The following is a 22,445-nucleotide window of genomic DNA, read 5'->3' on the forward strand; positions in this document are numbered from 1 at the left end:
ACTTTGTAGTAGTCTTTCTTAATTAAGTTACTCAATTTTTTTTTTTTTTTTTTTACCACACATGCTAAATCATGTTGGCCTCCTAATCCAAGTTATCCCCTCCTTTGTCCTTTTCTCTTATAGCTGCCGAAACCTGAGGGGTCTCCACACGTCCATACTTGCCTCCTCCAAACAGGAGCCTCTTTATCCAGAATGATTTCTTCAAAATATACTCATCGCATAGTCCTCCACTTCACCAACAAACAAACAAACAAACAAACAAACAAAATAAAAAACAAGCAAACAAAACAACAGCCTTTGAATATTTCCTATCAATCTTCAATAAAGATTGAAATTCTCAACCTGGCCTACTGGCCAGCTGGTTTTGTTGCCCACCTTGCTCATCTCCTCCCACTCCACCACCCCCTCTTTGGGCCTCCGTCACGCTGCCTTAGGTCTTCAACATGCCATGCTCCACTCCACGGAAGGACTTTTGCACATTCTGTTTCCTCTGACTGCCGTGCCGTTCAGCACCTCCCTCCTTCTCCAGGGAAAGCTCCTGCTCTTTGTCCAGACTTACATTCCTCAGGGAAACCTTCTCAGATCCCGCACCTTGTTTAAGTTCCCTGTTGTGGGTGTCCACAGTCCTATGCCCTTCTCCCTTATAGCACTTCTCATACTTAAAGTTTTTATACATTTGAATGGGATTAAAAAATTAAATCTTTTTTTTTTCTCCACTAAACCATGAGCTCCATGACGGCAAATACCATCTCTGTTTTTGTTTATCTGATGTCTCAGAGGCATAGCATTAGACCTGGTGAATAATAATTGTGTCAATTTGTTGAGAGAATACAAAAATGATGTGAGGCAACTTGTTTCTTTATTTGATCTTGAATACATTCCTAATCTCAATTTAGTAAATGTTTTTGTTATTGTTGTTGTTCCTTACAGCAGTAACAAGGGTGAGGGTGCATTGCTTTGTACATCGAATAGGGTAATAATACTTACTTCAAATATTTTATTTAAAACAATGAAAAACATTATTTATAAAAATGACTTTTATTTATCTGTCTTTCAAAAACAAATTTTGAGAAAAATGAGAGAAAGCAATATTAATTCCATCTTTGCATGTTTGAAAACTGATTGTGACAATGAACAAATGCCTCCTAATCGTAGAAAGGAATGTGAGCTGCAAAATATCTGGAGGTGGAAAGAGCCAGGAGATGTCTGACAAGAAGCAGGGACAGGAAGACAACTGGCAAAAGAATTACATTAATTTAAGAAGTAGAAAAGCTTATTGAAAGCACTCTTCAAAACCCTTCAGAAGCTAGTAAAATAATATTTTACTATGTTTTCTCCATCTCTTAAAATTCTCACAAATGCAAATGAATGATAAAACGTGAAAATAAGGATTGGCAACTAATTACATCCCCAGGGCAGATTTAATTAGAAAAGGAGCTATTTTCACTCATTCTCCACAGTTAGATGTTTATGGCATTTGGTAAAGGAGAACGAACATTTGAAAATCCTTTGACATAGCTGGTATTTAAAGAATAGCAATTGCCTAACATTTGTGGCTCCGTATGTTGAATATTTTGGCTCCAATCCTTGGGTATTCATTCTGAAAGATTTATATCCCTTTGGGGAGTATGGTCAGTGACAACGGTAGAACTAAATCCTGAAATGTGGAAAAACTAACTTTTCCTAATATAAAACTGTTCTAAAAAAAATCCCTCAAGTCTGTGAATATGTTTCCAGATTTTCAGAAAAAGCTCTTGATTTACAGAAATTTTTTTCTGTAGCGATCTAACTTTTAATGATTAATATAAAATTTCCATCTTTTGGCTTCAAAAATAGCCTAGAGATAATTCAGAAAAATATATAGTCTTGCCTTTTGGTCACCTGTTGTAATTCTATGACTTTTAAAAAATTTATTTCATTGGTTATAGTATAAATAATGAAGTAAAGTTCAAAGGATGGAAATAGTCTAGAAGAGAAAAATTGAGAGACGTTAAAATGAAATGGGAAACTACGATTGTGCTGAGTGTATAAAGGGTAAAATGGCTACCAAAGAAAATATAATGTAAGGGTAGCAGTCAAGAAGGCCCTTGATCATGCACAGCTGAGAATGTCAGGACAGTACATTCTTCTTCAGGGAGCTGGGCCTGTAGTGAGGAGACTCTCTTGGCTTGAATGAGGCATGACATGCTGTCTGACATCTGCTTTCCAGTCATGCTTGAGTCTGAAGCCACTGCCTACTGAAGCTTTTGTTTGCAGTTTCACACTTTTAATGTAAGAACCTCCAGGTATCCTAGGGGAACTTTCTGTCTCCCTTTAACCATTTAAAACCAGAAAATTGATGAATTAATTGTTTTTCTTGTTTGCTTTCTTGTGTTTTTTTTCTATATTATTGTCTCTAATATAATTATGATTAGCATTTAGATTCTTCATTATGGCTTACAAAATATCTGCCTTTTGTTTTTCTAAAAGAGGCACCAGAAGTGCTAGCATGTGGTGGTCCTGTGCCACAAACAAGGGGATTTATGAAACTGACAATAGTACATAGAGGATTTATTATTTTATGTTTAAAGGCAACTTGATGAGAAACTTGATGGTGTTAAAATTTCTGTTGATATTGAGAAAAGGACTGCAAGAACAAAACTTATTATTTTAAATGTAAACAATAGAACTAAGGCTCTTGTCATTCTAAACTTAATTTTGGATATAGAGAACAGCCTATATTACCCAGAAGGAAAAGTATTATAAAAATGGAAATAGTCACCTCAGGACAGTGGTTCATAACATTTTTAGCAATATAGAGAGGATATTTTTGAAAGGACTAAGAGTAAAGGTTAAACCTTTTCATCCTTACTTTTGATGCTTGCCCCCTAGTAATGCTATTTGAGTTTCTTATTTAAAAAGTAAAATATTGTGTTGAATTAATGAAAGAGTTTGTGTATGTGCATGTGTGTGATATGGAGGGGGCTGGGCAGCTTGAATATAATTTCCATTTTTTTGCTAAGTTCATATGTTGCAAATATCTCTCTATATATAAAACCCTAATACGCAAATAGACCGAACAATGGAATAACCGAACAACTGAACAATGGTTGTATTGATGTGCTCTGACCACCAGGGGATGTGCATGGAACATGGCGGGTGTCAGCTGCAGCGGGATGTTGTAGCAGGTCAGCAGGGGTGCCAGAACAAGGCAGGGCACTAGTCTCTGTCATTGGGGTGAGCCTCTGGTGGTTACTAAAAATTCTTTGCTCCTATGCACCATGATCCAACTTGGCGCCTGCATCTGCTGCTGGCACCAGCCCTCCTTGCACCCACTCTAGCACCAGGGTCACTGCTTGCACCCGCTGACAGTGCCCGGTGCTGATCCCAATTGCTCAGTGCCGACAGTGGGTGCAAGTGGCAGCTGCCAGCCCCGATTGCCCCTGAGGGCTTCTCCACCTCCCCCTGCTCCTGAAGGGTGATCAGGACAGCAGTTGCTGCTTACACCTACTGAAGGCTTTGGCCCCACTCATGCTCACTGCTGGCCCAGCCCCAATCGTTCTGCACCATCAGGGGGCGTGAGTGGGGCTGGTGCAGACAGCGTGTGGGAGTGGCAGAGACCGGAGCAGACCTGTCGGCAGAGACAGAATCTGGTGTTGTGGCAGGAGGGGCTGGGCAGGGATGTGGAGGATGGGCTGAGACCTGTCCCTGTGCCCACCACAACCTAGCGGCCCACAATTCCTTTCAAGGTGCATGAATTTGTACACTGAGCCCCTAATATATATATAAGCCTAAGTAACCTTCATAACCAAATGACTGGAAAGACTGGTTGCTATGACGCACACTGACCACCAGAGGGCAGACGCTCAATGCAGGAGCTGCCCCCTAGTGGTTACTGCACTCCCACAGCCAACCTCCCTTGGCTGGCTAACCTCCTATGGCCCATCCTCCTCAGCTGGCCACCCTCCCATGATACCTCCCCCTGGCCAGCAGGCCCTGATCACCTGATTGGGCTGGGCCCTGGGCTGGGAGGGGGAATCGTGGGTGGGTGGTGGCCAACCTCCCACAGTCCCTCCCCTTATCCTTCCCCCCACATGGCAGGCCCTATCCCTCCTCCTGGCTGGCAGACCCTGGTGTCAGTGTGGCAGTGAGGGAAGGAGGGGAGGGGAGGCAGGAAACCATGTGGTGATGGGGTACCAACAGTGGCATTGGCATCTTGCATCCATTCCTTCCGCACCTGGCCTGGCAACTGTTGCCTCCTTTCCCAACCCCACCGGGGCCCTTGGGCCCCGATTGATCTGGTCTCTGGTCCTAGGGACCCCACCTGTGCATGAATTTCGTGCACCAGGCCTCTAGTGTGTATACATATATACAGTGTGTGTGTGTAATATATATATATATATATATATATATATATATATATATATATATATATATATAATAGATATGATAATATAAAGTAATTATTAGCAAGTGGAAATAAACATAATTTGTAGGTGTATTTCTCCCCAAAAGAAAGACTTATTTGAGTCCATTGGTACTGTGTTTGGAAGTAGAAACCCAAGGCTGTCTTTTATGAGCAACTTTTACAAAATAGTTTATTCTTAACTTTTGTGACTTCTGAAATATATTAGTCCTTATACTGTAACTCTTATTTACCAGCCAGTCTTAATGTCAGTAGAAGTAATATGTTCTTCAGAATATTTTGAAGGCATTAATGGTCAGCAGACATTGCGAAAGAGGTCCTACAACAAATTCTGATTTTAATTTCCTGTCAGGTCAGTTTCACTGGTCAATGATTAATTTATTTTAAATATCACGCATAATTTTATCTCAAAGGACAAGTTTCCCAATTCTCCACTACTCTTTACATGTGTTGATTAGCCAAACAAACATTGATTTGCATGATTTTCAAAATTGGGCCTACAGTTTTCCCATGACAATGAAGCTTTGTCTTTTCCTCCTTCAGTTACCGATTACATTATCACCAGTTATTAATAGAATTGTATATGGTTTTAATGCTCCAATTAAAAGACAAACAGTAGCTGAATTGGTAAGAAAACAAGACACATATATAAGAGACCCACCTCAGACTGAAAAGTACACATAGACTAAAAGTAAAGGGATAAAAAAAGATATTTCATGAAAATGGAAAGGGAAAAAAAAGTTGTGGTAGCAATACTTATATGAGACAAAATAGTCTTTAAAACAAAGGCTATAATAAGAGATAAAGAAGGACTCTACATAATGATAAAGGGATTATTCCAACAAGAGGATATAACATTTATGCAGCCAACATAGGAGCACCTAAATATGTAAAGCAAATTTTGGTGGACTTAAAGGAAGAGATTGATAGTAAGAATGTCATAGTAGTGGATTTTAACACCTCATTGACATCAATAGATAGATCTTCCAACAGAAAATCAGCAAGGAAACAATGGCCTTAAATGATACACTAAATCAGATAGATTTAATTGATATCTATTTTCTTTTTCAAGATTGATATGACTATTTGGGCTCTTGTGGTTCCATATAAATTTTTGGAATATTTGTCTAGTTCTGCGAATTACACCACTGGTATCTTGATAAGAATTATGTTGAATCTATAGATGGCTTTGGGTATTATGGATATTTTAACGATATTAATTCTTCTTGTTCATGAACACTTATATCCTTTCACTTATTTGTGTCTTTTCAATTTCCTTCTTCAGTGCCTTTTAATTGCCCCAGTCTAGGTCTTTTACATCCTTAGCTAAATGCATTCCTAAGCATTTTATTATGTTTGAAGCCATTGTGAATGGGTTGTTTTATTAATTTCCCTTTCTGAAAGTTCATTATTGGTGTGTAAATATGCAACCAATTTCTGGATATTTATTTTGTATACTGCTACATTACTAAATTCATTTATCAGTTGTAATAGTTTATTGGTGGACTTTTTAGGATTCTTTATATACAGATCATGTCATCATCAAATAATGACTTTTTTTTTTACTTCCTCCTTTCCAATTTGGGTGCCTTTTATTTCTTCTTCTTGTGTGGTTGCTATGACTGGGACTTCCAGTACTATGTTAAATAAGAATTAAGAAGGCAGACATCCATGTCTTATCCCCAATCTTAAGGGAAACACTTGTAGTTTTTCCTCACTGAGTATGTTGGCTGTGGGTTTGTTATATATGGCCTTTATGACATTGAGGTATATTCTTTCTATTCCCAGTTTGCTGAGAGTTTTTATCGATGCTGGATTTTATCAAATGCTTTTTCTATATCTATTGATATGATCATGTGATATTTGTCCTTCATTTTATTTATGTCGTGTATCACATTTATTGATTTATGGCTATTGAACCAATCTTGCATCCCCAGAATAAATCCCACTTGATCATGGTACATGATCATTTTAGTTATTGCTGGATCTGATTTGCTAATATTTTGTTGAGAATTTTAGCATATATGGTTCATTAGGAATATTGGCCTGTAATTTTTTTTTTGTCATGTCTTTATCTGGTTTTGGAATTAGGATAATGTTGGCTTTGGGAGTCTTCCCTCCTCTTGAATGCTTTGGAACAATTTGAGGGTAGGTATTAGTTCTTTGAATGTTGGGCAAAATTCACCTGTGAATTCATCTGGTCCAGGACTTTTGTTTGTTGGAGTTTTTTTATTATTGCTTCAATGTCACTAGTTGTTATTTCTCTATTTAGATTCCCTGAATCTTCTTGATTCAGCTTTGGAAGATTGCATGTTTCTAAGAATTAATCAATTTTATCTATATTGTACAATTTGTTGGCATATAATTGTTCATATTTTCTTACAATCCTTTGTATTTCTTAAACCAATGTCACCCTAATAAATTCAATTTTTTTACAAATTGCTGCCTCTTTCACAACCGTACTGCCCTTACTGTACCTTCTCTTGTTCTCAATATGGAATGTTGTACTGCCTCCCACATAGTTTCCCTTTCTCCAGGTTTTCCCAGTTGTAAGAATGTACACACATATATAAGGCCATAGCATATTTGTAAGAATAATCTTCAGACATGGTTTGCATGGCAGAGTATACTGTTGAGAACTACAGGAACCGCCTATTACTTCTGCATAAAACTTACATTCCTTAGTCTCTCCCTCAAGCCTTGCCCTTTGAATATTGAATATACTAATACCACCTGATGTTGTAGCTGTTTAAAACAGACAAACCACCTTTAAATGTAGACGCTTAATTGAGATAATGTTTTATGACACTGAACAGCTTTTTTTTTTCCTTCTTTTTTTTCTTTTTGTGCTTTAGCTCTACGTGGTTCATTTAACACATTATAATCTGCTCAGAGAACTTTAAAAAAAAAGTACTGTGCCATGTGTTTGGGAGACATGTTTCCCAGTTCATGGAGTCATAACTATGTAGAGAATGATCTTAGTTAACCTTTCTGTGGCATGGTGTTTTCATAGGGAGGAAATCAGACTGCTACAGTGATTGCATTGTGTTCAATGAAGGATTTCAACTTAGCGCAGGAGACCTGCCAGTTGGCAATCAGGGATGTTGGAGGCCTTGAAGTTTTAATCAATTTACTTGATACAGATGAAGTCAAATGTAAGGTGAGTGGCTTTGTTACAATGGATGAGGGACCTTTTTTATACCTTCTTATGGGTCTCTTGTTAATGCTAGGTGTCTGCTACTCCTACTGCCTGGTTCTCACCTTATCTGCTATTATTACTGCTACGGTAACTTGCTACTTCTCCTGTTAGCTGCTCTTCTCATCTCTCTGCTTTTCTTTTTTCTATCTGGTTCTTTTCATTAGTGTCTGCTTTTTAAATGATGAGTGTTTGTTTATATAATTAAAGAAAAATATATAGGCTATGTGTAACACCTGGGTATATATATATATTTTTTTCCCCCTCTAAAAACTTAATTGAGGGAGTATTTTTGGTAGACTTGGAATTTTAAAAAATATAGCACTGGTTCTATATTAAGCACACATTAATCTATAACCTTTTTTGTTCTCATTCAGATTGGTTCATTAAAAATCCTGAAGGAAATCAGTCATAATCCTCAAATCAGACGTAATATTGTTGACCTTGGGGGCTTACCAATTATGGTTAATATACTTGATTCTCCACATAAGAGTCTGAAATGTTTGGCAGCTGAGACAATTGCGAATGTTGCCAAGTTTAGAAGAGCCAGGTGGGCAGTGAGACACCATGGGGGCATCACTAAACTGGTGAGTACCACTGACATCAGCAGCAACACAGCAGCTGCCACGGAAATGTCAGCTCCATGCTGTCCTTTCTGGCCACTCCCGGACATTAGATAACCACAGGGCATGTTCTGAGAATCTTCTTTTGATGCACCATGTCGTCGAAAATTATTTTTGTATATTTATGTTAGCAAGTGGCCAAAACACATGTTCAACCTTACTTTGCAAAGAAATATACATTTTAGAAATAGTTGTAGTTCTCACCTATCACATTCGTAGGGATACATTCATGTCTGAGTGCGGTGTTGGTGAGGTGGTGAGAGCCTGTGCAGTAGGAAGCAGTCTGGTAGCCTTTTCCTCCAATGTGGTGACACCACCATGAAGATTGTCCCGAAGGTGACAGAGGCTCATCTTATTGTTACACATAAGAGTGACAACTGAGAATGCTTGTTTTGCAATATGAGATTAGTAAAATAATTTGCAGTATAGTCATAAGAAATGCCTATTTTCAGCTCTATAAGTGGTCATATTTTAGATGTTTATTTAGTAACAAGGGATAAATGAATATTTAATGTTATATATTATATCATAACAGGATTAAAAACCAATGTACCTATGATCCCAATTTTTAAAGGCCTACCTAAAAAGTATAGAAAAGATTCTTGAAATAAATACAGAAAATTGTTGACAGGAGTTTTCTCTGAAATGATTATCAAATTTTCTTCCTATTTTCAAATACATGTCAGTTTGTTATAGAAGTATTACTTTTATAATAAAAATGATTATTTCAATAACTATCACTGAAAGATAAAGTTTAACATTTGCTCAACACCTTTGCCATGACAGGAAAGACCTTAATAAAATGCAATATGCAAATGCATTTCCACCCTCCTTAGGAATGATCGATAGATCTTGTGTCTGTCCCACAGCTTATATTCATCACTTCAGTAATTTAACTTCCTTAAGATGAGAGCCAGATCTTATATATCTTAGTGTCACCCACAGCACTTAGACCCATACCTTACACATAGAAATGGGTAATAATTATATATTGAGTTAATGTGGACTTAATGTAAATATATGCACAGCGAAAGGTGTTCAGAAATTTACTAAAAGAGATTCTATGTTTTTATTTGTAATCTCTAGAGTATTATAAATTGTAATTATTTGCTTCATAATAAGATGGACTTATGGATGGACAGATGGATGAATAGATGTCTATGCAATAAAAATGACAGAATGTTTACTAGAGAACATAGATTATGGATATATGGATATTGCTGTACAGTTGCTGTATAATTTTTTTCATTCTTTGTGTATGTTTGAAAACTTCCATAAGAAAATCCTGTGGAAATGGTAATTATTACTATGGTTATCATTATTCTACTTAAATAATGTAATTATATGACAGGCTGATGTGGCTTTCCACTGATACTATTCCCATCGAATTATAAGAAAGGAAAATGTAGAATAAAACTAAAATATGTTTTTATGGTAGTCTTGTACATCACATTTTGGGGTCTGAAGTTTGAACAGTGGCACTAATCTAGTCAAGATAATGAGATACAATTTAATTTTAAATAATAGCTAAATAGGTAAGAAAAAACCCAATAATGGATATACTAATAATAAACTTGTAATAACGGTGTTGAGAACACATCAGGGAAGGAATAGAATTGGGGGTTCACTTTTGGTTTGCTAGCTATGGGGGTAGAAGATAGAGTCCCCAACTAAAACTGGAAATGAGGGAGATCACTAATGCAGAGATGGAGATGTAGGCTGGTTATGGCATCCCAGCAAGTTAACCAAGATTAAGAGCATACAGGCCACAGTGGGTTAGATACCATAGGTCAGCCACTGTAGCGGCACACCAGATAGAAGACTGTGGAGAAGAGTCTGAGTAAGCAGGAAGAATGCATCAGGCTTGGACACATTGCAGGATCGAATGCTGTTAGTACTGTGGCCTATTTTCATGTTCCTCTGTATATATAAAACACTTGACCCTTTCTGTGAAAACCATTTCAATCATTTATTGAACTATGTGTCAAATACAGATCTAGGTGGTGGAATTATGAATATAAATAAAGGTATTTTCTTGACCAAAGTCATATTATGCTCTCATTGTAGAGGGACACAGGAGATATAGGCAAAAATATAAGTAGAGGGTGAGTATTAGGTATTTCGTTGAAGTCAGTACTGGGAATAGTGGAGGAACAAAGGAGGGGCTAATCAATTGACTCTACTTGGAAGAGGATGTTCAAGAAAGTCTGGAGAGAGGAGATATTGCCTTTGAAAGGTGAGTAGGTATTTGTCAGGCAAGCACACCAGAGAGGATGAAGTTGTGTTGATAAAGGCCTAAAGCTGGAAACAACATTGAGTGCTTGGAAACCACAAGTGGTTTAATGAGGCCAGTCTTAGGGTGAGAAGAGCTGTGTGGTAAGAGGTGAAGTTGGATGACTAGTGAGAGGTAAGCATGGTAGACATCACACAGGGTCTTATCGAATGAGCTGAAAAGTTTGAACTTTATATAGATAATGAGGAATACTTCTGATAGAAACTTTTAGTCTGTCTGCCATGTGTTCAATCCTGCTATCTCTGAATTTCTTCCCCATCTTGCTATCCTATCCCTAATAGGTACCTGAAAGCCATGTAAATATGCCTTACCCATGTCTTTCCTTGAGCTGTACTAATTAGACCATGGGTGTCCACCTGATTCATGCTGATTCTACTGTGTCTCTCCCAGGAATTTGGAATAAGAGATCAGAGACTCTTCTTTTGGTGTTCTTGATTATGTGGGTAGTGTACCTGGAATTTGGTCTGCAGAGAGAGAAGAATGGAGTAGACATGAATATGATAAAGCCAGCTTTGGGAGGCCTTCTTTCACTTCTATATGGGGAACCCTGCCATACTGCTATATCCATATACTATGTGTACCGGTTAATAATGGTGGATTTTGTAATCAAAGAAAATATAATTTCCAGAGAAAGATCAAAAGTAATGTCCATCATTAGTTATACATTTCCCTCATCTTTTAGATAATTTATGGATACCATCTCAATATAACTTGTCTTGTTTTGAGGCAGACCATTCAGAGACCCAATTTTCCACTTCTTAGTATGTTTTGAAGTATGCTGCTCAGAAAGTGCATTTGCCATTGATCGAAACAAGTGGTAATCTGAAGGATCAAGGTCTGGTGAATATGTTGGGTGGGTTAATACTTGCTGGGAAAGATCTTTTAATGTGTCTTTAACTGGTTTTGAGTGTGTGATGGTGCATGATCATGAAGCAAAATTATTTTGCCGTGTCTTCTGGTCCATTCTGATCATTTCACAATCAAAGTGTGCTTCAAATTAATCATTTGTTGTTGGTAGCGATCAGTATTAACAGTTTCACCTGGTTTTAGAAGCTCATAATACACCACACTTTCCTGATCCTAGCAAATGAAGAACATTGTCTTCTTTCAGAAGTGATTTGGCCTTGCGGTCTATGTTGATGGTTGACCTCCTAGACCCGTGGTTGGCAAACTGTAGCTCACCAGCCACATGCGGCTCGCAAGCCATGGTTTGCCACTCTGTTGACTAATGAGTTTGCCGACCACTGTTAGATTAACCCATGATTTTGTGCATTTGAGATTCTCAAAATAAATCCACTTTTCATCGCCAGTCACAATTTGACTTTCATGCCGTTGAAGCAACATTGTTTGGTTTTCCATTTGTCTTTGGTTAAATTGATATGGCACCCATCTTCCTTTCTTTAAAATCTTTCCAATTGCTTGTAAATGATTGAAATTGTTTGCTGAACAATGTTTAATCTTTCTGCAAGTTGTTTTTGAGTTTGACAAGCATCTTTATCCAATAATGCTTGCAATTGTTTGTCTTCAAACTTTTTCAGTTGACCTGGATGTGCTTTGTCTTTCACATCAAAATCATCACTTTTAAAGTGTTTAAACCAGTGTTCACGAGTATCTTGAGATGGAGTATGTTCACCATAAGCTTCCTGAAGTATACAATAACTTTTTCTTCAAAATAAAGTAATGAATTAAAACTACTCACAGATGCTCTTTTTTTTTTTTGCATGAAATTTGACATTTTTAAGTGTAAAAATATCTATGATGTTAACACCTTCAGCAGATTTGACATATGAGAAGTTTTGAAGCATGTTGTCAATACAACAAAATAGCATGCATACCAAATCACATATATATCACCATATGTGTAACTCCATCTATTGAACAAAATCCTTATTATTAACTGGTTCATTCAGTAAACTGCCTGCCTTTAATGTCTTCAGTGATTTTGGTTATTGCAATAAATAAATAAATAAATAAATAAATAAATAAATAAATAAATAAAAATAGAGAGGGTCCTGGCTGCTGTGCCATTTGTTTTAGGTTTTGGTAGTGGAGGTAGAGGGCTGTCTCATGGTTTTAACAGTGTGTAGGCCATTCACTTATCGTGGCTTTGGGGAGTCTACTTTTCTGAGATACCGGGGCTGAGGATATGGTTTACAAATCTTACCAATGTAAATGTTGGAGTTATATTAGGAAAATACTCTTTTGGTGCGTTTAATTTCTTATGTGAAAGATCTGTAAAAGCTCCCAAATCTGAAGGAAGGTGATTTGAAAGGTTTTGTTTCTTTGCTTTCACTGACAGCTGTGTGGTATGAAAGTCAATTTTTAAAAATATTCTTATTTTTGATGGAGGAGAGTTTGGTAGCAGCCCTGTACCTATTATGGGGTGCATTAAGTTTTATTGAAAAGATTTCCATCTATATTGTGTGTATCTTTTAGGTTGCTCTACTCGACTGTGCACAGAATTCTGCGGAACCTGCTCAGTCGAGTCTGTATGACGCCAGAGACGTGGAAGTGGCTCGGTGTGGGGCACTGGCACTGTGGAGCTGCAGTAAGAGTTATGCGAATAAAGAAGCCATTCGTAAGGCTGGGGGCATTCCCTTGTTGGCTCGGTTGCTGAAAACATCTCATGAAAACATGCTGATTCCGGTGGTGGGGACTTTGCAAGAATGTGCATCAGAGGTACCCAGGCCTGCTCTGCTTCCCTTGCTCTCATTTCTGTAGTTGAAAACCAATTTGTAAGGTTATCATGACTGCTAAGGATTTTTTTTTTTCAGGAAGCCAGCATTCTATTAGAAAGAGACAATCAAACCAGTAGAGCATTAATTACTTTGGTATTTCTGTGGTTCATTATTTTTAAATATGTATTTGTTGGTTTTTAGAGAACGAGGAAGGGAGAAGGAAAAAGAGAGGAAAACATTGATGTGAGAGAGAAACATCGATTGGCTGCCTCCTGTATGGGTCACTGTCAGGGGATGAAACTGTAACCTGGGTATGTGCCCTGACCGGATTTATTTTTGAAAATGTTGACTAAGCTCTGTTATTGTTATATCAATATGTTAACCATGGATTTGTGTATTTGCTAAGAAAGTTTATTTAGTATAATTATTAATAAATTTTAAATAGATACTTATGTGCATACATTATATATACATAAATATTTAAATTCATATTACTAGGAAAACTACCGAGCTGCAATCAAAGCAGAAAGAATAATTGAAAATCTGGTAAAGAACCTAAATAGTGAGAATGAGCAGCTGCAGGAACACTGCGCCATGGCCATCTACCAGGTACAGTGCGCCCTGTGGATAGTCCTGTTGTTATTCTCCATGTTTCTAAGCATATAGTCTCATTCTCTGGGGATGAAACTCAGGAACCTACATTTTTAACTAGAAACCCCAGGGATTTTCATGCATAAGAGGACCACTGTCTTATGCTAATGATAGATGCCTATATAAATCAGAGAGGAAGCTTCTCCAACATGTCTGATTATTTACAATTATATAAGACACTTGCATATATTTATCTACTAAAATTATTTATTGTACTTAGTGTAAATTAGCTAAATATGTATATAGTACCTTCCTATTGATTTTCATTATATCCCATTCAAATATAGTGGCCTTGGGAAATTTGTTTCCTACCAAGACAAGATGGATGAATGAGTGCATGTGTGTGTTTATATTTCTGTTTTATTGGCTTATTTATTTATTTTAATATTAATTATTTTTTGTGAGTTATAAATTGCATAGTACAGCAGGTCTGCAGATAACATCATTTCATTCAACATTATCTGCATTTATAAAAGCCTAACATGCAAAGTGTCCCCTTGGGAATTTAACTGACTGGGAGTTCAATAGCTCGCTATAAGGTGTGGTGGCTACCAGCGAGTGATGCGGAACAATGTAAGGCCCCAGTTGGCAGCCAACAGATGGGGAAGGGAACCCCTGGCCAGCAGCTGGCTGCAAGTAGCCAGCAGCAGGCAGCCACTAGGGACTCTACCCATGCACTATTACTTTCACTGGGCCTCTAATTTCATTATAATGTTGATGAGATGCTGTAGTAACTTAACTCTTATTTATATCGATTAGCCTATGGTGAAATTTGTTTCCTTATGTCTTTTCACTTAAAGTCACAGAACCTGTTGATGATGTATTCCAAAAAACAGATTAAAATGGTAAAGAGGTGGAAAAGATGGCCCAGACAAATTAGGATATGACTGGCTACTGGCTATGCCAGCTTCCCCCTAATCAGAATAGATTTCCTAGAGGAATGAATTTTAAAATGTGCAGTGAGAATGCACCCAAATGATAGGTTCAGAGAGGAGGTACATGTTGATGGAGTATTGTAATAGTTTGCTTGGGCTGCCATAACAAAGTACCACAAAACTGGGTGGCTTAAGCAACAGATAACTGTCACTGAAAAATAAAGGTTATCACATAATCTTTCCTCAGTGTCCTAATATCCTCTTCTTATAGAGCTATATGCCATATTGGATTAGAGTTCACTTCAATGACTTCATTTAATCTTAATTATCTCTTTAGAGACCCTATTCTCAAATATGGCCAATTTCTGACGTATGGGAGTTAGGACTTTAACTTATGAGTTTTGAGGACATACAACCAGCTCATAACAAGGATATATAGCTTTGACAGTATATATGCCTCATAACAATAAGCATTAAAGGTCAGTTAGAAATAGATATTAATTTTTTACATTACAACTGAACCAGAATGGAAAGTGACAAATAGAAGGTAAACATGGAGGTGCCTTGTGGTGCACTACGATGAGGATTTCTTCCAGTGGTACTCACTGATGATGCATTCCATATATCTCTATCATGTGGCTCAGTGGCTTCAGAAACCAACTGAATGCTTAGGATAATAGCAAATCTATACTGAGTTAATCATTTTTTACTCTATAACCTGAGAAGGATAATCAGTTGAGAATATCTAGGCAACACATATTTATTTCAAAGGATGACATTGGTTGCTATTGATATAACCCACTGCTCTGGGCATAAAAACTTCATTGGGGAAATTCCTCATCTCTTAGATTTTGGGGGTCATTGAAGGTTTGATTGTATCCCTTCCACTGATCTTTATTCTCTACTGTGTTTTTCTAAGATTCTGGGTTGCATCACTACAGAAATGTATGTGGCATCCTAAGTTTCTAACCAACCTTTGCCTCTGTCTTGTTGGAAGCCCAGGCTATCTCAGAATTGGCTTGTGAGAATTCCCCAAGTATGTTGAAACTGCTAGGCATTGCCAATACCATGTAAAGGAAGACAGACATTGTCAGATATCTGCAAATATAGAGAAGAATTATGTTTTATTTGGAGGTGCCTTTAGAAAATTATGCTCTCTAATAAGAAGTTTCATAGCTAGTACAAATGGCACCCTCTTTCATAATCACTGAAGTCTTGATATGCCTTACTCATTGCCAGCCTCTCACTTGACTTTTTGTGTAGTGTGCTGAAGATGAAGAAACACGTGACCTGGTTAGGATGCATGGAGGACTTAAACCCCTGGCCACTCTGCTCAATAACACTGACAATAAAGAACGTCTGGCTGCTGTCACAGGGGCAATATGGAAATGTTCCATCAGCAAAGAGAATGTGACCAAGTAAGAGAAGGCATTTCGTATTCTGTAATAAAAATAAGGCCACCAGCCGAGACTGGTTTGGCTCAGTGGATAGAGCGTCTGCCTGTGGACTGAAAGGTCCCGGGTTCGATTCCGGTCAAGGGCATGTACGTTGGTTGCGGGCACATCCCCGGTGGGGGGCGTGCAAGAGGCAGCTAATCGATGATTCTCTCTCATCGATGTTTCTAACTCTCTATCCCTCTCTCTTCCTCTCTGTGAAAAATCAATAAAATATATTTTAAAAATAAAATAAAAATAAGGCCACCAAAACAGTCTTGTAATTTAATTCTATTTTAAGAGTCTATAATAATACACATTTTGGACTAGGTTGGCAGAATTAATGAATTCTTAGAAAGACCCCTACATCCCAAGTTTTCTGTGCCTTGGCAGGGTGCAGGGACTTGCTGACATAGTCTTTCAGTGAGAGCTGGCTCTTTGGCATATGGGTCAGCCACTTAAACATGAAGTATCTCTCAGATTTCCTGCAGAATTCTACTGAGGTTGAGGGTATGGATTTCCCACTAAATCTTTAGAGATGAAAGTGGTTCCATTCTTTCCCCTTTTATGAAGATAAACAAGATGAGTCAGCTAAATGCCAACTAACCAATTAATCTTAAAGATAATTTTCAAATATGATTTCATTGAATTTCAAAGTATTTGTAAACTTTATGGTCATTTGATTTAATTTAATGTTCAAATTCATCTCTTCATTTATTTTTAGAGTTCTCACCCTCTATGATGGATGTTCTGAAGCAACTTTTCCTTATCTCAAGCATGATAATTATCTTAAACAAAAAAATCACATGTCCAATTGAACACAAAATAAACCTATTTTTTTTGGTTTATGTAAAATGGTCTCTGTAACATGGGGACTAATGATTCCTTAGTGTCATGGAATAATTGCCACTCAGATTTGGAAGAAGTTTTAAAGGCTGTATAGTATAGAGGTTAAGGGCACAGATGGGTGGATGTGGATGCTAGCTTCACTATTTACCAAACTTCAGATTAATTTTCTGAAAATGTGGACTTTAATACTATCTATATTATAGTATTTTTGTAGGGATGGATTGAGCATATAGTTGATGTTTAACTAATAATATTATTACTATTAATTATCATCAGAGAACTTTATACCTAAAATAATATTGTTCTCCCCTTTCTTTCCCTCCCCACCTCTTTTTCTTGTGATGAATTTAGGTTTCGGGAATACAAAGCCATTGAAACTTTGGTGGGACTTTTAACTGACCAGCCTGAAGAAGTTCTTGTGAATGTGGTGGGAGCACTGGGAGAATGTTGTCAAGAATATGAAAACCGAGTCATTGTCCGGAAATGTGGTGGCATTCAACCACTTGTGAACCTCCTCGTTGGAATAAACCAAGCTCTTCTTGTCAATGTCACAAAAGCAGTTGGTGCATGTGCAGTAGAGCCTGAAAATATGATGTAAGTGGCCATATTGCCTGAAAGTTTTGTTTGAGAATGTTAGGGTAAATACATGAGTAATCATGGAATAGTGTCATCACTTAAAATTGAATGATGAAAAAGTAAAGAGAGTTTATATATAAATAACCACAAGGTTACCAAATCATGACTTACAGAACCAAATTATTCCCTTGGATGAGCTGGAGGCCTGAAGTTGGGCATTTTGGGAGGAGTTCAAATACCCAGTAATCAATTTCCCATGCAGAAACTTTAATCATCAAAAATTTTTTTTGTAGCCGAAACCTGTTTGGCTCAGTGGTAGAGCGTTGGTCTGCAGACTGAAAGGTCCCAGGTTCGATTCCGGTCAAAGGCATGTACATTGGTTGTGGGCACATCCCCATTAGGGGGTGTGCAAGAGGCAGCTGGTCGATGTTTGTCTCTCATCGACGTTTCTAGCTCTCTATCCCTCTCTCCTCCTCCCTGTAAAAAAATCAATAAAATATATTTTTAAAAAAAATTTTTTCTTTGTATACCAGGGAAGAATTATCTAATTACCTGAGATCCTAGGTAGTTGTAGTTAGCATTCCCATTGTATTCTTCTTGCTTCTACTGAGCACCTAACAAGAGCTTTGAATAGATGAGGGGGAAAATAAAGGATATTAAGCTATGATCTTGGTCCTTCAGCAAATATTGTCTAATTAGGAAGACTTAAATATGGTACAATTTAAGAGCATTAGCAAGAATATATATCCAGAAAAGGAGAAACCCATATGAGTCAATGTTATTGTATTAGGATCCCCAGAGAATCAGAACCAACAGTGTGCGTGTGTGTGTGTGTGTGTGTGTGTGTGTGTTTGTGTGTGTGTGTGTAAAGAGAAGAAGAGATGGGGAGGAGACTGATTGGGGGATTGAGACTGATTTACTTTAAGGAATTGGCTCATGTGATTGTGGAGGCTTGGCAAGTCCAAATTCTGATGGAGTAGTCTGCAGTAGCTGGCTGGAGAATCAGGAAAGAGTTACAGTTTGAATTCAGTCAGTCTTCTGGCAGAATTTCTTTTTGCTCAAGAAGATTAGTCTTTGTTTTATTAAAGCCCTCAACTGATTAGATGAGGCCCACTGATTAAGGATGATAATCTGTTTTACTCAACATCTACCAATTTAATTTTAATTTGATCCCAAAAAACACCTTCACAGAAATATATAGAATAATGTTTGGCTAAATATCTGGGCATCCCTTAGCCCAGTCAAGTTGACACATAAAAATGAGCCATCCTAAATCCACCCTTTGTCAACTCAGCACCCATACACACATCTTAAATCACACTTAATCACTATATAAATATGATAATAAGGTTATACTTCTGCCTAGTTATCTTGCATACAACTAAAATTTGCTAATGATTTCCCCAGAAGAGGAAACAAAGTCCTTCGTCGATGCTTACTCTTATTGATATCTTGTAACTTAAATATTGTGATGTAAAGTTAGAAATACTTAAAAACTATGATATAAAGTCAGTACATCTCCATCTCATGTTACATGATAAGGTGGTAAATGAGGGCAGAAAACAAAGATACCCTCACACATTTATAACAAAATAGGAAGGAATATTCTGATAATTACAGTCCTTATTTCTATAACTGGTCACATGGCTGTCACTGGTATTTGTAGCTACCTTCTTTCACTACTCATTCTGTATTCCCTTTAGCCTCAACTAGAACTTCAATTCATTATGGTTCTTTACCTGGTGGGGTGACTACATTCTTGAAGGTCTGGGCCGTTTACTAGTCCTGCCTGGATTTGGTTTGTGGTGGTTTCCTATTGACTTTAATCACAAGGCATGGTAATACTAAGAGATACTTTAAGGGACTTCCTGTATTCCAGATATATTCATCCTTACACCTGTTGTGGAGTAGCAGTCCAATTATCTTGGGGTAATCAGGATCAATTACCCCAGCCAGCATAGTAACTCTCTTCTTTGCCTATTGATTTAGAGGCATGAGAAGCTAAAGTGGCAGCCTTAACTTCCAGTTCAGTGGCATCATTATTGCATCTCCTGGTGAAAACATTCTTCCCTTTGGAACTAAGATGTCTAGATTAGCTAAGCATAAGGTGATAAGGACATGAGTACAAATTTTGATGTAGATCACTAGGGATAATAGTAAATGCCACTCCCATTTCCACACTTTGATTCCTGGACCCATGAATTCTGACTGTGGTAGAAACAGTACCATATTGTTTATTGGTAAACAGCTCTATTGACATGACATGTAGACTCCCAGAAGTCCAACTAGCCTTTCTTTACTTCATCTCGTCTCTGTCCTCTTTGGTCCAAGGTGGCAGTGTTTCTACTGAAGTAGTTAATTGGATCCAAGACTCACATCTGTAATCTCTTTGTCATATTATTGTCTAGCTATACTCTTTTAAAAAAAAGTTTTTATTAATTGTAGAGAGAGAAAGGGAGAGGAAGAGAGAGACAGAAACATCAATGATAAGAGAGAATCATTGATCAGCTACCTCCTGCAAGCTCTCTACTGAGGATGGAGCTTACAACCCAAGCATGTTCCCTGACCAGGAATCGAACTTGCTATCTCTTGATTCCTGAGTTGATGCTAACTGCTGAGCCCAACCCACTGGGTGAAACTCTTTTTAATAACTACATTAAGTAAACTGTTATATTTATTGATTTTCAGTTGATTCCATTCAATAAAAGGCCAGAGAAAACAATATGCACTTTTTTTTTGAATTTTAATATTCTTTAAGGAACCTAGATTTTGAAGCAACAAAATATAATGAAAGAAAAAGAATGACTCAGTGATAAACAACAGGCCTCAAGGACATTTTGATTGAGTTGGGATGACAGACAAGTAATTTTAAAATAGAGAAAAAAATGAGATGGCAGTAAATACATATATTTTTGGTAAATATACAAAACAATTTTGTGGAATTTTATAAGGCTTGACTTCTGGGTAATGTATGGGGACTATAATAAAGAGCAAAAGTAGAAAACAAAATCATTTTACCCTAAACATGGAAATGGCCACAACTCCAAAACTTAAATGTGAAAACATATCCTAAATGTGAAAACATCAGCAAAATGTTGTGAATTTATTAGCCTTTTGTAATAGACTAACAACTAACATGTACCTCTTCAGAATGAAAGCTTTTCCCTCAAGTAAATATCATGGTCATGAGATGCATAGCCAACATTTGTTTCATAGAGAGCAGAGATGAGAGGAGTGAATGGGATTTGGAAGAAGTGAGGAATTTCCGATCAGAAACCTAGTTTTGCAATATAAAACATCATAGCTCTGTAGTATAATTTAAAGTCAGGCATGTGATACCTCCAGCTATGTTCTTTTTTTCCCCTCAGGATTGCTTTGGCTATACTTTTGTGGTTTCATAAAAATCTGGTAATTTTTGCTCTATTTCTTTAAAAAATGACATTGGGATTTTGATGGTGATTGCATTAAGTCTGTATAATGCTTTGGGTAATATGGCTGTTTTAACTATGCTGATTCTTCCAATACATGAACATAGGATATTTTTCCATTTTGTTGTGTCTTTTCAACCTCTTTTTATAATGATTTATAGTTTGATTGATTTATATATGTTGACCATCCTTATGCTCCTGGAATTAACCCCACTTGATCATGATGTATTATTTTTTATGTATTATTGTATTTGATTTGCTAACTTTTGTTTATGATTTTTGCATCTATATTCATCAGAGATATTGGCCTATAGTTTTCTTGCCCAGAAAATGTGGCTCATTGTTTGAGCATTGACCATGAACCAGGAGATCACAGTTCAATTCCCAGTGAGGGCACATACCTAGGAAAGCTGTGTCACTGGGCCTTACAGGACAACTACTACACAAGGCTACTATACTAAGTCTGGGAGACATAGCAGCTCTACCTAGTACATAGAAACCAATTTAGAGAAGCAGCCCAAATGCGGAGACAAAGAAACAAGTCCAAAATGAAAAAGAAGAAAAAAAAAAAAAAAGGAGAAATTAAAAAAAAACTAAATGAAATGGAGGAAAGTAAACTGCCAGATACAAAGTTCAAAACAATGGTTATAGGAATGTCCCAGGAACTTAATTAGAAGTTCAAAAGTGAAAAGTCCAAAGAAACCATACAAATGAACAGGCAGAAATGAAGGATACACTAGTTGAAATGAAGAATAATTTATAGGGAATCAACTATAGAATAGATCAAGCTAAGGATCAATTTAGCAATTTGGAATATAAGAAAGAAAATATGCCCCATAAGAACAGCAAAAAGAAAAAATGATTTTAAAAAATGAGAACAGTGTAAGGAGCCACTGAGAAAACTTTAGGCATACCAACATTCACATAATGGGGGTGCTAGAAGGAGGAGAGAGAGAGAGAGCAGGAAATTAAAAACCTATTTGAAAAACATAATGACAGAAAACTTTCCTAACCTGGTGAAGGAAATAGACATAACAAATCCAAGAAGTGCAGTGAGTCCCAAACAAGATGAAATCAAAGACCCATACCAAATCCACATCACAATTAAAATGCAAAAGAATAAAGACAAAGAGAGAATCTTAAAAGCAGCAAGAGAAAAGCAGTTATTTGTCTACAAGGGAGCTCCCATCAGACTTCCAGCTGATTTCTCAACAGAAACTTTGCAGACCAGAATGGAGTGGCAAGAAATATTCAAAGTGATGGAAAGCAATGATCTACAACCAAAATTATCCTATCCAGCAAAACTATCATTTTGAATCAAAGGATAGATAAAGAGCTTCCAAGGCAAAAAAGTGCTAAGAGAATTCATCACCACCAAATCTGTATTGCTAGAAATGTTTAAGAGTATTCTTTAAGAAAATAAAAGATTAAAAAAAAA

The 22,445-nt window shown here is 37.1% G+C and overlaps 1 protein-coding gene across 1 annotated transcript in view; it reads left to right on the plus strand.

Moving 5' to 3' along the window:
• ODAD2 (outer dynein arm docking complex subunit 2) overlaps positions 1 to 22,445 on the plus strand; it is a 175,192-nt gene that overhangs the window by 60,117 nt on the left and 92,630 nt on the right. Inside the window, exons 10-15 of the mRNA XM_045585889.1 lie at positions 7,419 to 7,565; positions 7,979 to 8,188; positions 12,954 to 13,196; positions 13,694 to 13,804; positions 15,985 to 16,139; positions 17,355 to 17,597. Of these exons, the coding sequence (XP_045441845.1) occupies positions 7,419 to 7,565; positions 7,979 to 8,188; positions 12,954 to 13,196; positions 13,694 to 13,804; positions 15,985 to 16,139; positions 17,355 to 17,597 (1,109 nt within the window). The remainder of the gene's footprint in view (positions 1 to 7,418; positions 7,566 to 7,978; positions 8,189 to 12,953; positions 13,197 to 13,693; positions 13,805 to 15,984; positions 16,140 to 17,354; positions 17,598 to 22,445) is intronic.

Source organism: Pipistrellus kuhlii, unplaced genomic scaffold, assembly GCF_014108245.1.
Source record: "Pipistrellus kuhlii isolate mPipKuh1 unplaced genomic scaffold, mPipKuh1.p scaffold_m20_p_1, whole genome shotgun sequence".
Taxonomy (NCBI): domain Eukaryota; kingdom Metazoa; phylum Chordata; class Mammalia; order Chiroptera; family Vespertilionidae; genus Pipistrellus; species Pipistrellus kuhlii.